Source organism: Amblyomma mixtum, chromosome 4 (assembly GCF_055824585.1).
Source record: "Amblyomma mixtum isolate Tamu chromosome 4, ASM5582458v1, whole genome shotgun sequence".
Classification (NCBI taxonomy): domain Eukaryota; kingdom Metazoa; phylum Arthropoda; class Arachnida; order Ixodida; family Ixodidae; genus Amblyomma; species Amblyomma mixtum.
In genome coordinates, this window is record NC_143015.1 from 7641287 (window position 1) to 7655814 (window position 14528).

Here is a 14528-nt window from a genome sequence, read left to right on the forward strand (position 1 = left end):
TTTGCCTGTACTGTTTGAGGAGATGACACCGCTTGGAGTCGGCCCTCCAGGGCCGAAATCGCCCAAGATATCGGAGACAGCAAACGAACAAGGCCAAATACGCACTCCCTCCGTTCCTTCTGACGTAGACTCCAGTGCCAACGCAGCGGCATGTAAGCTTAGGCACTCCAGACTCTGTATAATGTACTCGTTAACACGTATTTCTTGAATATAACGTTTTTTTTCGATATAATCTAGCGTTGTGTCTGTCTCTCTGTCCCGTATGAACCCGCGCAGTATGTTGGGTCGTCACAGCATAAGCGATAATTGCCAGTGAAGCTCCGAAAGGACCACCGGAATGAAAGTCAGCACACGTCCCTTGGACGGCTGGCAGCTGTCGGTAAGGAGTTGCTTCCATCTTTCCACTGCTACCCAGGGAAAGGTTAAAACTGTCACCAAATGAGGAAGACCTCTGACGCTTCTGCCATGTCGGCCACCACGAAGTGGTGCCACCTTCAGTCCTTTATTGTCCTTTATTGTGAGATCCCATATACAATCACATCTAGTGGGCATGCGACCTGGGCTGGCACGCCACCAAAGACGAGAGCATTATCCTCTAAGCAGATGTTCTTGTACACCAGTGATTGACGATATATCTTGCAGGCGCAGGAGAATGTACAAAAATAAAGACGAAGTTCCGTCTTCTTTCGAGGTAGCGCCAATGTGCACGAGCAGGGGCTTATTGGTCTCTAGGAGTGGCAGAGCCATGGCAGGGTCTTCCGCCTCTCTCCTAGTTTTACACTGTTTAAACACTGCCAAGAGAAGAAAGTCCTCGCCTTGGCTCTGCCACTTCAAAAAACCAATTATCTTGTGCTCCTGCACGTTCGCGCTAATTCAAAACAACACGGCACTTCGTCTTTAATTTGCATCATGCTCTTGAACCCTTGTTAAAACTCTGAGAATGTTATATTATATTCTTTGTTTTTGCTGTAGTGTTTGAAAATTTCATGTTAGGTTAACACTGTACTCCTATTTGAAACCTGTGAGCTATTTGAATAAAAGGAAGTCGCTTTCAGGAAGACTTCATTTCTCTACCTCATAGTGTTGATTATTTCCTGGTGTGGAGTACCCGTTTGATTTATATTTTGACTTCTGCGTCGAATTTCAATTCTCCATCGAACGGTCATATACGGAGAGAGACCGCTAGGTACTACAGTATTGGCCAAAATTACCGCAGTCTTTCAAGTTATATCGTTAACAAAACTGCCGTTGGTGTCCGGATGGTGCCAGGAAAATACAAAACTGGCTGGATTATCAAGTATGTTTCCCTTATGAGTAAGTAGGAAAGTTTTTTCTGTTGCTTTGACAGTTCACATAGCAATCAGACACAAGAGCTGCAGTTACAGGTTTCCTAGAAAATGGCTTGTTATAATGAGCAGGCGAGAACTTTCTCATTTTTCCCAGTGAAAGAGATCGGGTAAATGGTAATTTATTCAGTTCTCTTGGATAACTGATGAGGCCTAGAGTTGAAGGGACTGAAATATTTAAAAACTTCATGAGAGATTTTCTGTCGATTCAAGGGAAAAGCTTCGAAATCTTGGGAATGGACGGGCCCATGAATGACGAAAACTTGGATTTAGAAAAGAGGTTACGGTTTGAGAGAAAATGCGTCCGTTTGGGGCAGGCTTCGCAAGTGAAAAAAATGAACGGTGCAAAAGAATGAAAGGAGGGCTTATTCTTTTCTCCATCACCTTTAGAATGCGGCGCAGGATCCTAAATATTATCAGTTCCTAAAAATCAGCAGTTTGACAAAAACCTGGTCACTAAGCTTCATCCCTATTTCCCACCAAGCTACATTTGAAATGAGTCTGCCGCTGTTTTCTTTCCACTCTCGACCACAAATGTGAAACCACCCATGGGCCTCCAACATATCTTCTCAAGTCTAAACATCTGGCTCTTGTTTCTAACATTGCGCAGAAATCCTTACCTCTCTGGTGTCCTGGTAGGCGCCGAGAGCGGGGTTGTAATCAATGAAGCTCTGACTTCCATAGAGAGCAGAAGGCCAGATAATCGTTGCTAGGGCACATTCTAAGAGAATTTTGTGCATTTCGATAGACAGGGTCGAGTGTGCGCAGAAAGGGGGCCGATTCCTCCGTTCTCACTGTATCCAAGCCACTTTTTTAGAGCTCTGAAATGTTGTTTGCTCTGTGTTCCAGTTCGCCGAAGGTTTTTATTATACCCAGATGTCCCGCTAAAAATGTCCCTACAAAACAATTCACATCTTCCCGCGGATATTGCTAGCGGGGCATGTCCCTTTTACACAGGCCTTTGAACTCAAGCATCCTTCCGCCGCCAATGTTTTTGCGCACGTGTTACGATTGGGGTTGTGCCCCGGACGCCTTACGGCCGCTAACAACAGGACACAGCTGGTTTTTGCACTAGTTCTAAGGGAGGCAAACAAGAACGAAACGGCGCGTATCTGCACAATGGTGTAGCGGCAGCTAATCTGCGAGCAGCGGGAAAGTGACACGTTGAAGTGCCACCCCCCCCCCCCACCTTCCCTAAAAAAACAAAAACACATATGATGACCCGTATGCCCTATATATATGCGCTGCCATGATTTGGAGTACCGAGAAGTAGTTGTGGCAAAAACCTGACTGTGAATCTGCATATAGCGTACAGCAGAAAGCACAGAGAAAGAAATACGAAGTAGCACAGAAACGAAAACTAACGATGTTATATTCACACGGCTAGCCTACATCACCGCATTCTGACAAAGATGGTAATCATGAAAAATCTTGTTTGCCTGCAAGGGTAAAACAAGAGGAGAGGGGCTCAATGATGTGATGGGAAAGAGACAGCGAGAAGCACAGAGAAGGCGACAAACATGAACGCTGTGTATTTATTTTTTATTTATTTACGCTCATACTGCGGAAGATAGGTACAAGCAGGAAGGGCACTTTATAGAACAATAAAAAGAATTAACAGAATTATAGAGAATAAGAGAGCACTTCACAATATATGCGGCACTTAGTAACATCTTTTGCAGCATAAGAAAACCTTGAAAGATACCAGCAGCTTTGAGATCAAACGCAAAAATACGCAGAAAATTACACGGCAACTTTTAAAACACAAGAGGCTCGAAACTAGCGAGGAGCATGCAACTCAATAAAAACTTCAGAGTCCTGAGAAGCTACGAGGCGTAGCACAGTTCAGCAACTCAAGCGCTAATTCATACAGGGACAAATAGAAGTGCAGCAAACAATTCCAGTCACCTACGGGTTGAAGAAAAAATGAAACTTATGAAAGTTTGTTCGTGCAAAATATTTTAATTTCGACTTCAGTTTATTCCAGTTTTCTTTACAAAACTGAGGGCGTGAAAGTATCCCAATGTTAGAAAAAAATTCGTCATTTTCGGCTGATATTCTTTCAGGATGCATACTGCCGTCGAATATAGTGTTTGCGGGTATTGTTTTATATTGTAGATATAAGGGATGTGACGGTGCGTCATAATGGCACGTCGGCGAATGCATGAAGTATTTTTTCTATAAAATTAGACGCTGCTGGTGGATGCTGTAGTTATTCCCCAGGTGAGGAAGCAGCATGATATAAGAATAAAACAAGACTTAATAGAGATTCAGCTTTGTTTTCGTCTGCAAAATGTGCTTATTCCGCGAAATTATTCAGACTGACCTGTAAACGGCTACGCAGAATATGGAGATATTAAATCAATATAAAAGTGGCGAGGGCTTCTAGTAGACTGCGTAATAAAATAGTAGAACGGATGAAGCCTTAGTTAATATTTAGTAACAAGGAAAGAACCCCTAAACGGAAGTTTTTTTTTGCTGATATTATAGGCGCGGGATATCGTGAGCTTGCATCAACTCAGAAGGAGTCGAGGGTTGGACGGAAACCCGTCTGGTCGGGGGTGTACATGAAGAAGAAGGCAGAACACCGACCAAAATAACAATGAACACTTTAAACGACGTTTCGGCTCCCACACGGGAGCCTTGTTCACAAAAAGGTACAGACGTGAAAGGCTGGCTATTTATGCTTTAAAATGTGCCCTAGGCAGCGGGCGTATGCACTAGGAAGTGCCCCGTCAGTGCGATTAAGAGTGTGGTCGGTTGTCTGAATGATTAATGATTCCAGATATAGGCGGCTTTTGAGATTCTTTTCGGTTTTTAAAATGCGCGCATTGCTCCAATCTATGTCATGCTGCCTGCTTTCGGAATGTTCGGCGAGTGCATTTGACGAAGCTTTCTTGTTTTCAACATCATACTGGTGTTGTTTCAATCTTTTAACAAAGTTTCCACTTTCACCCACATACACATGGTGACAGTCTCTGCACGGTATACTGTACACTACGCCCGGAAACTTTTCCTTTGGCAGGCAGTCTTTCACGTTCACGAGAGTTTGCCGCAACTTCTTCGCCGGCACATGTGACATCGCTTTACTTGATTTCACAGCGCATCTTAACAGCATCGAAGGAGCCATCCAGTTCACAGTCGAACAAGAAGAGAATGGACAGCTTCCATTTTTGGACGTCTTAGTGAAACGAAGCCAAACCGCACTCTCATTCAAAGTGTACAGAAAGAGCACTCATACTGGCCGCTATCTTCACTTTAACTCCCTTCACCCAGCCTATCACAAGAGATCAGTGGTTGCCTCGTTTTTTCGTCGAGCAGACCGCATCTGCACAGAGCCAGAGGACGCCAAAGCCGACCGTCAAAGAGTTCGCAAGGACCTCTCCGAATGTGGCTACCCGTTGCCTTTCGTCAACGCTGTGGAACGCAAACTGTTGCGACCCCCGCGATCTGACAGTGGCCCAGCCGCCAAAAGACGTGCACCAGTGCCATATGTGCCCGGGATCAGCGAAACCTTGGCGCGCATCCTGCGTTCTTACGACGTCGAGGTGTCACATGTGCCGGCGAAAAAGTTGCGGCAAACTCTCGTGAACGTGAAAGACTGCCTGCCAAAGGAAAAGTTTCCGGGCGTAGTGTACAGTATACCATGTAGAGACTGTCACCATGTGTATGTGGGTGAAAGTGTAAACTTTGTTAAAAGATTGAAACAACACCAGTATGATGTTGAAAACAAGAAAGCTTCGTCAAATGCACTCGCCGAACATTCCGAAAGCAGGCAGCATGACATAGATTGGAGCAATGCGCGCATTTTAAAAACCGAAAAGAATCTCAAAAGCCGCCTATATCTGTAATCATTAATCATTCAGACAACCGACCACACTCTTAATCGCACTGACGGGGCACTTCCTAGTGCATACGCCCGCTGCCTAGGGCACATTTTAAAGCATAAATAGCCAGCCTTTCACGTCTGTACCTTTTTGTGAACAAGGCTCCCGTGTGGGAGCCGAAACGTCGTTTAAAGTGTTCATTGTTATTTTGGTCGGTGTTCTGCCTTCTTCTTCAACTCAGAAGGAGAATAGAATTTCAAGAATTTTTAGTACACAAACCTGACAGCTTTCTTTTGCACTTTTTCAAGCTTCTTTTTCAAGGCCTAACTAAAGAAAATGTAACTAAGAAGTTTTGCGTTAGAGTGAGAACTTTGGACCTTGCGCCTCCCGAAATGCAGTTTTCTGAATGTTGCAGTACAGACATTGTGATCATGAGGCTTCCAAGACAGATAACCTGTAGTTGTCGCGTCTAAGTGCGTGACAGCAGTGACTGCCTTTAGCTCAGAAGACCCCACGATGTAGCTATATTTTATGGGATTCTTTTTACGTGGAAAGCAGAGGGAAACAGTCTTCTCCGGAATAAGATGCATGCCCCAACGGCTGCACCAGTTAACAATGTTACTACGGCCAGCATTGATGCTGTTTAGTGTTTGTTATTACCAGTTTTATTACGTGATATGCAATCATCAGCGTACAATCGGGTCTGGACACCACGATAAACATACATGAAAATGTCATTAGTATATAACAAAAGTAGTAATGGTAGTAGTAGTACATAGTACAAAAGGAGTAGTACATCGGACGTGACGAGACGAAAGCTGCATTATTTACCGCCAAGAGCGAGGTATAGCATTCGGTTACTCAGGTAGCCACTTATCCAAAAAACATGAATATATTGGATAAAATTTGCTTTAATTTCTTTATCAGCCTATTACGAGGAATAACAGCATAGGTTTGTTAAAATCTAAAAAGATTGCGTCACTTGGTTGTTATTATCAAGAACTGAGGCAATGGCGTACACTATAGATACCAGTTGCCTCACTGTAGGGCATACTTTCCGGAAACCAGAAAGGATACTCGACAGGCAAAGGTCAAAGCGGCGACTATGGCTTATTGACTTTAGTTAATCAAGCAAAAGTGGCTGGCAACACTGAACACATATCAACAAGAAGGCCTTGCTTCCGTATTATGAGACCCAGGCATGGAGGTTGAAAGCAATTGAAGAGAAATTGTTATGAATAATATTCTTCCCGCATACCCAAGGGAGGAACAGTTGCCGTGTCTGTCATTCCAATCAATTTATAGAGGCATTCCTACCTGGGCCAGTTACCGTCGAGTGGCGAGGGGAAGCTGCACCTCCACAGGAGATGCCGACTGGGAACGCGTTCCAAGGGAGACCGGGTATAGGCATTGATTGATTGGTTTTTGATGATGATAAGAAATGGCACAGTAACTATCGCAGTTCTTGGTGGAGGCCTGAATGGAGCCAGGGGGGAAGGGATAAAGATAGGAGTAAAAGAATAAAGTGACAGTGAGATGCGGTAGCGAAGGGCTCTGAATGCACGGAAAATCACTCTCGGTCAAGGGGTGTACTTCGCGGGTGAAGTTCAATGTCTTGGCAGGGTTTGTTCTAATATGATATAGAAACAGACTGCAATATGCAGTGAATCGTGGTGTTGGCTTCACTGAAAACGGAACGAAAGAAGTGCAGAAAATACGGCGGACATTGTCTCGCCTTGAGGGTATTAGGAGATAGCATTAATTGGTCCCTTCAGCTGCCTGGTGTCGTCCTCTTTTCATATGACTTCGCAGACATAGACATTGTTCTTTATTTTATTTCATTCATTTTTGTTGATGGTTCTACTTCTTTAGTTATCGACCCGCCGCGGTGGCTCAGTGGTTATAGTGCTCGGCTGCTGACCCGAAAGACGCGGGTTCGATCCCGGCCGCGGCGGTTGAATTTCTTTGGAGGAGAAATTCTAGAGGCCCGTGTACTGTGCGATGTCAGTGCACGTTAAAGAACCCCAGGTGGTCGAAATTTCCGGAGCCCTCCACTACGGCGTCTCTCATAGCCTTAGTCGCTTTGGGACGTTAAACCCCATAAACCAACCAACCAACTTCTTTAGTTATCGTTTTTTTATATATGCACAACAATGCGGCACTGCGTACTGGCGTCATTATTGTTGTACAGCATGATCCTTTTCCGACTTTTGGTTTGGTTTTCTAAAGTTTAACGTCCCAAAGCAACTGAGGCTACCAAGGACGCCGTAGTGCCGGACTGCGAAAATATTGAAGCGCCTGGTACTCTTTAAAGTGCAGTGAGGTCGCATAGTACACGGGCCTTTAGAATTTAGCGCTACGTTTTTCTAAGATGCAATTGCTCTGACTAGCCCAGTTTAGCTTACTTGTGCATTCAGCTTAGTTCAAAATGCGAACGCCACGTCCGCTATTGAAACCATGGCTTTCAGGTCACCAGCCAAGCACCATAACAACTGAGCCACCGCGAAGACATTTTTCTGGTGTGTGAGTGTGGTTGCGGTGCCAAGACTCTCTCGACGAAACCCGATTTTCTCGACGTGACTTCGCCAGCACCACCACTATAGCGATTTCGCCAGTGAATGGGATCGTTAACGCTTCGCGTGAAAAAAAAGTAGAGCATTGGCTGTACTACTAGGCAACCACCCAGTGAAATAATCGGCATGAGCTGGCCGCTGGCCGGTGGCGGCGGCTCTTTTTTCACGCTGACGCATCCTGCGCCTTTGCTCCAGCTCCAGCACCCCATTCCGAGCACGAACCTCCTCTGAACATTACATGCGGAAGTTGAAGGTCCGCGCTCTACGGACTGTCGCCGGCGCCTCTCTTGCTGCTGCGAGGTCTTTGTCTACCGCCGTTCTTAGGCATGGCTATGTTACCGATCCTTTTTTTCTTCAGCGGTAAGCACAACTGAGACTCGTCGACGGCGAGCCACGGGAGCACGAGCGCGACGAGTGCCATTTTAATTTGTTTTGTACTGGCTTTAAGGCTAACGGAGTGGATTCCAAGAGAAGGCAAGCGTAGCACGGGGCTGCGGAAAGTTAGGTGGGCGGATAAGATTAAGACGTTTGCTGGGATACGGTGACCGCAACTGGCAAAAGTCAAGGTTAATTGGCGAGACATGGGAGAGGCATTTGCCCTGCAGTGCGTGTAGTCAGGCTAATGATGATGATGATGATGACTTTAAGCTTAGCAAAGTACTGCTGGGCCGGGCGCCATCTGTCTTTCATTTGTAGTTTTAAGCATCAAATTGTTTTAGCTCCCGCTTTAAGTTCGCCGCGGATGACCTTCTCTCCGGAACGGAAGGAGACCACCGAGACGAAACGGCGAAACCGAACAACGAACTTGGCCGAAACTGTCAGTCATGCCCTCATGCCTGCCTACTGCGCTGCCACCGCAACAGCGCACGCATAAACAACGGCGTCTTCCTAGTCCCGTGATGGGCGAAGGAGAGTGATGGAAAACTATCGCTAGTACTATCGACAGTTGAGTCACTGTCGAACTATCGATGGCAAAAAAGACTATCTATAGTACTATCGATACTTCTATTGGCACTACTATCCATTCCATAAAATCAACCACGCGTACTAACTGCATCCTAAACTTGGTTTCCTGTGAGGTGTGGTATGGAGGTGATGGTATTAGTAACTGAGGGGACTAGCCCATTTTCGCTTCGTACGCGTCACCGAGGTCTGCAGACGTTCCCTACGTAAAGCTGCTGGATAAAATGTTAGCGCGCGAATGTACTAGTTAAGAAGCATGTGTGCGAAAAGCATTTCTGCAGCGGTTACGTCAGCAAGACGACATCTGGAGAGCACGATAGTGTTGTGTAAGCCAGCACAACTTGTGCTGTTTGTTCTTCCGTCCGATACAGCTTCAGGTATTTTTCCGAACTGTCCCAGTGCTTGTTCTTTCGTCGGATGCAGTTGCAGGCATTTTTCCGAACTGTCCCAGGTCACGTTAAATAACCACAGCTGGTCGAAATTTACTCGGAGAACTCCACTACGGCATCCCTCATAGCTTTGGTCTCTTTGGGACGTTAAGCCTTATGAGACCGTGTAACCAATCAGGTATCTCAAATGCTTTGGTTTATATCGTTGGCGAACAAATGCATAATATCAATATTGTTACTATCAATAGTCTTACTATCGACCACGGCCTCCTCTCCACTTTCTGGGCCCGCTACATCGATGACCGATCAAACGATGATGTGCGGCACCGCCGCTCATCATCGTGCTTGCGCCACTCACATAGGTTAAATCCTGCGCTCCTCCATGTGACACGCGGGGCCGGCGTAGGCTGCGAAAGTTTCTTGCGCACCTTGCCTGGCTTTGCGGCGCACATATTACGAAACTGCTAAGGAGGCGTTTTCCGAGCTATGCGTTTCTTGTTTTCAATAGAACTTGCGAGGACGGGCCCACATGTGATTCTCCCGAACTGACAGCCCACGCATAGTTGACCTTCTCCAGGCGGCTTATCCTGCGCGTATTACGAAGAGATTAAGCTGAAAGGCGCCGCAAACCTCCGCTAGACGTATTTACGGCATGTAAAGATACATTACACAATTCAGGTAGGTACAAAACCTCCTTTGTACGCGAAGAGGACTAATAACGCCTGTTTGGTGCCGTTTCCGTGTCCACGGGTACTGAGCGAAGTTTTTTGCGAATGCTTTTCTATGGCCCTGCTTTTGTTACGTGCCAGGGACATTGGGAGCAACCCCGGGCCCCCAACCCTGCGCACTAATTCGCCTCTTGGCATCGAGTCTTTGCCCTCCGACCCCGGGGATCAAATGAAAGTTATTTTTCAATTGCTTAAAGTGTTCATACGTGGTCTGTACAAAGTTCTAAAACCCACATAGAACTTGTAGCCGAAGTTAAAGCTAATACAACGGGACAAAAGAACATTTAAACCAAAATTACGGCAGTGCAGAATCGTCTAGAAGTAGTAGAAGAAAATTACAAAAAGCTAGAAGAAATCAGCTATGAAGTTTCCAGCATACAAACCCAAACTGAAGAACTTTGAGATAGTCAGCACTTTGCAAACGCGAATAGACGAACATGACAACAGGTCACAACGTAACAACTTATTATTCTACGGCATTCCAGATTCTGACCACGCATGGCAAGAAATAGAAGAAAAACTAACTTCTGCTCCTAACAATTGTCCAGCTGATACCCTTCTTCCAGATGCGCTCGGAGGCGTGCATTGGTTGGGAGTTATCAGTCCGAATAATTGTCGCCGCTTCATTGGTAAGTTTTTAAATTGGAAAACAAAAGATGCCATTCTCGCTACACGTAATAGTCTGAAGGACACGAAAATCACCTTACTGAAGGCTTTTCAGCTGCAACAAAAGGCGCTCGTAAAAGATTCTTGAATTTACTAAAAGCCAAGCTGGTGCCCAAAAACACAGACTGCACATGCAACAAGTTGCATATTAGTGAAAACTGCTACATGTATGACTCGGCGACGGACGCAATCGTCAACAGTCCGACACTCAGGGCAGGCTCTGGTTCCTCCGCAGCCGATTGCGAACTCAGCACATCCTAAGTACACGTGAAGGGTAGTGGTCGGGTACCTAAAGCCTTTTTATCGGTTTATTATTTATTTATTTATTTAGTTACCCTCAGGGCCGTTAGGCGTTACAGAGGGGGGTGGGAATAACATATAAGTACATAAAACAAAACAGGAACTAGAAAAATTGAATATAGTTACAGCACACACTGGTATAAAATCAATAACAGCCTTAACAAAAGGCGCGCAGCATTGCTCAAAACAAAACACAAAAGAAAACAGCAGCTAATAAATTAAAACAAAGTTATTTATTTATTTATTTATTTATTTATTTCAAGATACCCCTAAGGGCCCTCTTTCACGAGGGTATTACATAGGGGGTGGTAAAAAGTACAAATTGTATACATAAAAAGAACATTTAACATGAGTAACAGGGCAAAAAAGAAGCCAGAAAAGACAATAACTGGTAGTCAGCAACAATCGAAATGTGGCGGAACAACAAGACGCAGAAAAAAAAAAACATCGGAATAAACAGAACGAAAAGCGAAACTCAAACACATTACGGTGAACAGAACAGAACTAGAAGAAAACTACACATCGCTTTGATTCTTTAAAAGTTCATGAAATGATGTCGCGTTAGTTTCAGTTGCGATTGTGGAAGGCAGCCGGTTCCAATCAATAATGGTTTTGGGTATGAATGATTTGGCAAAACTTGAAGTGTGACATGTGATGCGCTTGATCTTGAAAGGATGGTAACGGCGTGGAAACACTGCTGTGGGTAAGTGAAAGAAATCGTCGTGAAGCAAAGGATTATGGTAAATTTTGTGAAAAAGAGTTAATCGGGAGAGTTTACGACGATGGGAAAACCTGTCAAGACCAGCACGAGCTTTTCATGCCGTGACGCTAGTAAAACGTGAGTAGTCGGAATAAATGAAACGAGCAGCACGGTTTTGCAGGGATTCTATGTTATCTTTGATGAAGGCTTGATCTGGGTCCCATATGGCGGAAGCGTACTCAATTTTAGGTCGAATTAGTGTAATATAAGCAAGTTTACGCACGTGTGCCGGAGGATGTCGAAGGTTACGTTTTAAAAGGCCAAGAGAACGGTTAGCAGCTGCTAGAATGAAGTTAATATGATAGTTTCAAGTCTGATTGAAGGTAAACTCCTAGATACTTGTAAGTGAAAGTTGTTTCAACTGTTATGTCATTAAGAGAGTATGTGGTTGGGATGCGATAAGAATTTCTAGTAAAGGAGACGAGCTTTGTCTTAGAGGGATTTAGGGTCATAAGCCACTGCTGGCACCAAGTGTTAATAGAATCGAGGTCAGTTTGTAAAGATTGTCGGTCAGAGTCATTTGTAATGGTTCGGTACACAACACAGTCGTCAGCAAACAGTCTAATTTGTGAAGAAATGCAATTTGGTAAGTCATTAATAAATATTAGAAAGAGAAGGGGCAAAGGACACTTCCCTGGGATTCACCAGATGTGACATGCGCCAATGTAGAGTTAGAACCATTAACAGAAGTGAACTGAACGCGAGATGAAAGGAAGTCTTTAATCCACGCTAGTACCTGAGGGTGAATATTAAGATGCGATAGCTTGAGAAGTAGTCGATGGTGTGGAACCCGATCAAATGCCTTTGAAAAATCTAAAAACAAAGCATCGACTTGAATTGCTGCATCAAAAGAAGTAAATAAGTCGTTAGTAAATCCGGCGAGCTGACTGTCGCAAGAAAAGCCCTTGCGAAAACCGTGCTGATATTTAAATATGATGTTATGTTCTTCAAGATAATGAATGATCTGAGTGTGTAGGACGTGTTCAAGGAGCTTGGAGAAGGTGCAAGTCAATGAAATGGGTCTATAGTTTAGAGTATCCGAGCGGACGCGAGATTTGAAAATTGGAATTACTTTGGCTATACGCCAGTCGTGAGGGATGGAGCCAGATGATAAAGACTGAGAAAAAAGTGCAGACAAAACTTGGAAAATAGTGTGAGATATGTTTTTTAGTATTATATTGTTAAAGCCCAGTGAATCCATGCTTGTGGTAATTTTAAGATTATTTAACAAAGAAAGAATACCATCTTCTCCAATGACTATTGGGGGCATAGAATAATCATGAAATGGGTCGAGAACTGGAGAGGTAGTGATGACTTCTTGAGTGAAAACAGATGAGAAGGCATTGTTAAAGAGCTGAGCAGAATGAACATCGTCCAGCTGGTCACCATTACAATTTGTCAAAAAAGAATCAGCACGCGAATGAGGGTAGACGCACATACATACAGCGTGCGATAGACACATACTTATATAAAATTAATAACAGCTTTACAAAATGCAGCAATATCAGTAATTACAGCAATATTGTGGGGAAGGTGATTCCAGCTGACACAAGTTCTGGGTATTTTCATTTCATTTATTTTCCTTAAAGGCCCGGTGAGGGGCATTACGTAAGGGGTGGGTACAATATTCGTTGGCGGCAAGTGTTAACACGATGACAAATGAGCCGCGGTGGCTGAGCGGTTATGGTGCTCGGCTGCTGGCCCGAAAGAAGCGGGTTCGATCCCGGCCGCGGCGGCTGAATTTCTTCGGAGGAGAAATTCTAGAGGCCCGTGTACTGTGCGATGTCAGTGCACGTTAAAGAACCCCAGGTGGTCGAAATTTCCGGAGCCCTCCACTACGGCGTCTCTCATAGCCTTAGTCGCTTTGGGACGTTAAACCCCATAAACCAACCAACCAACCTGAAGATTGTCAGCGAAGGTCGCGGAGCACATGACGGCTGCAATGTCGCTGGGAAAGTCGTTCCAGTCCACAATGGTGCAGGGGAAAAAAGAAAAAAATTACCGACGATTACGTTACTTCCTAATGCGAAATTTGAGCGCAGCAAATAAGCTGTTTCACCTTTTCGATAGATTGAGGCAAAGAAATCGAGCAACACATGTATGCGCTATCACAGAGTTTTTTTTTTTATTTTTCACACGTATTCCTTTAACAAAGATTCCACTAACAGTTCTTGACAGTCATGAAGGAAGCTTTGTGGTCGGAGAAATAGACTGATATATGTTCGACTTGGTACACCAATGCTTGATTCTCAAAGACGAGATCTATACAAGTGCCTCGCGAGGTTGTCACAGCCATGGGACGCGTTACGAGCGAGAGGAACGGGATGTTCTCCCGCATAGGTGTTAGGAAATTGCTGTTTGTCTTTATGTCAACATTAAAGTCCCCCACTACTAACATCGGTGTGGATCGATGGACGGTTAATGCGAGTTGCAGGAAGTGCACGACGTCTTTCGTGAGTGCGGTAGGGGCGAAGTAGGCAGCTACTACCAGCAAGCCGTTGGGCAACTTTGCGGCGCACAGTTCGCCAACTTCATGTGACGTGCCAAACATTTCGACTGGTATTGCAGAGAGACCTGTGCGCAAGTAGATAGCGACTCCCGCCGCTCTGTTGTGGTCTCTGCGAGCACCACAGCAGTATAGGAAATGTATGATTTCGAGAGGCTCTTCGGGATCCATCCAGGTTTCAGCAAAGCAAAGTACAGAGGAATGGCGCAGAATGTGATCGTGGTGTACGTCCTTGGCATGTGCGGGAAGGGAGCGTACGTTAAGAATGTGGTTGTGAATGATGAATCAAGTGCTGCCAGCGAATGACGCGTCCATTGGCTGTCTGCGTGTGTTACTGATGTGTGGTTAACATGTTAAGCTTCGCCTGTAAGAGTAGAACGCGACAGCGTCTTGCAACGCTGCCAGGGAGTCCACAGAACGCCATCGCCAATTCGGCTGTACGCCTTGCTGGACGGTAAATTTATTTTTTG

The 14528-nt window shown here is 45.0% G+C and overlaps 2 protein-coding genes across 2 annotated transcripts in view; one reads left to right on the top strand and one right to left on the bottom strand.

The window, feature by feature from the left end:
* Positions 1-2086, bottom strand: part of LOC149345597 (uncharacterized) — a 30482-nt gene extending 28396 nt beyond the window's left edge. Inside the window, exon 1 of the mRNA XM_089541160.1 lies at positions 1967-2086. Within this exon, the coding sequence (XP_089397286.1) occupies positions 1967-2086 (120 nt within the window). The remainder of the gene's footprint in view (positions 1-1966) is intronic.
* Positions 2087-2563: 477 nt separating this feature from the next.
* LOC149345598 (uncharacterized) lies at positions 2564-5197 on the top strand. Its single transcript, XM_089541161.1, has 2 exons — positions 2564-2570; positions 4449-5197. The coding sequence occupies exons 1-2, from the start codon at positions 2564-2566 to the stop codon at positions 5195-5197; spliced, it is 756 nt and encodes a 251-aa protein (XP_089397287.1).
* The last annotated feature ends 9331 nt before the right edge of the window (positions 5198-14528 follow it).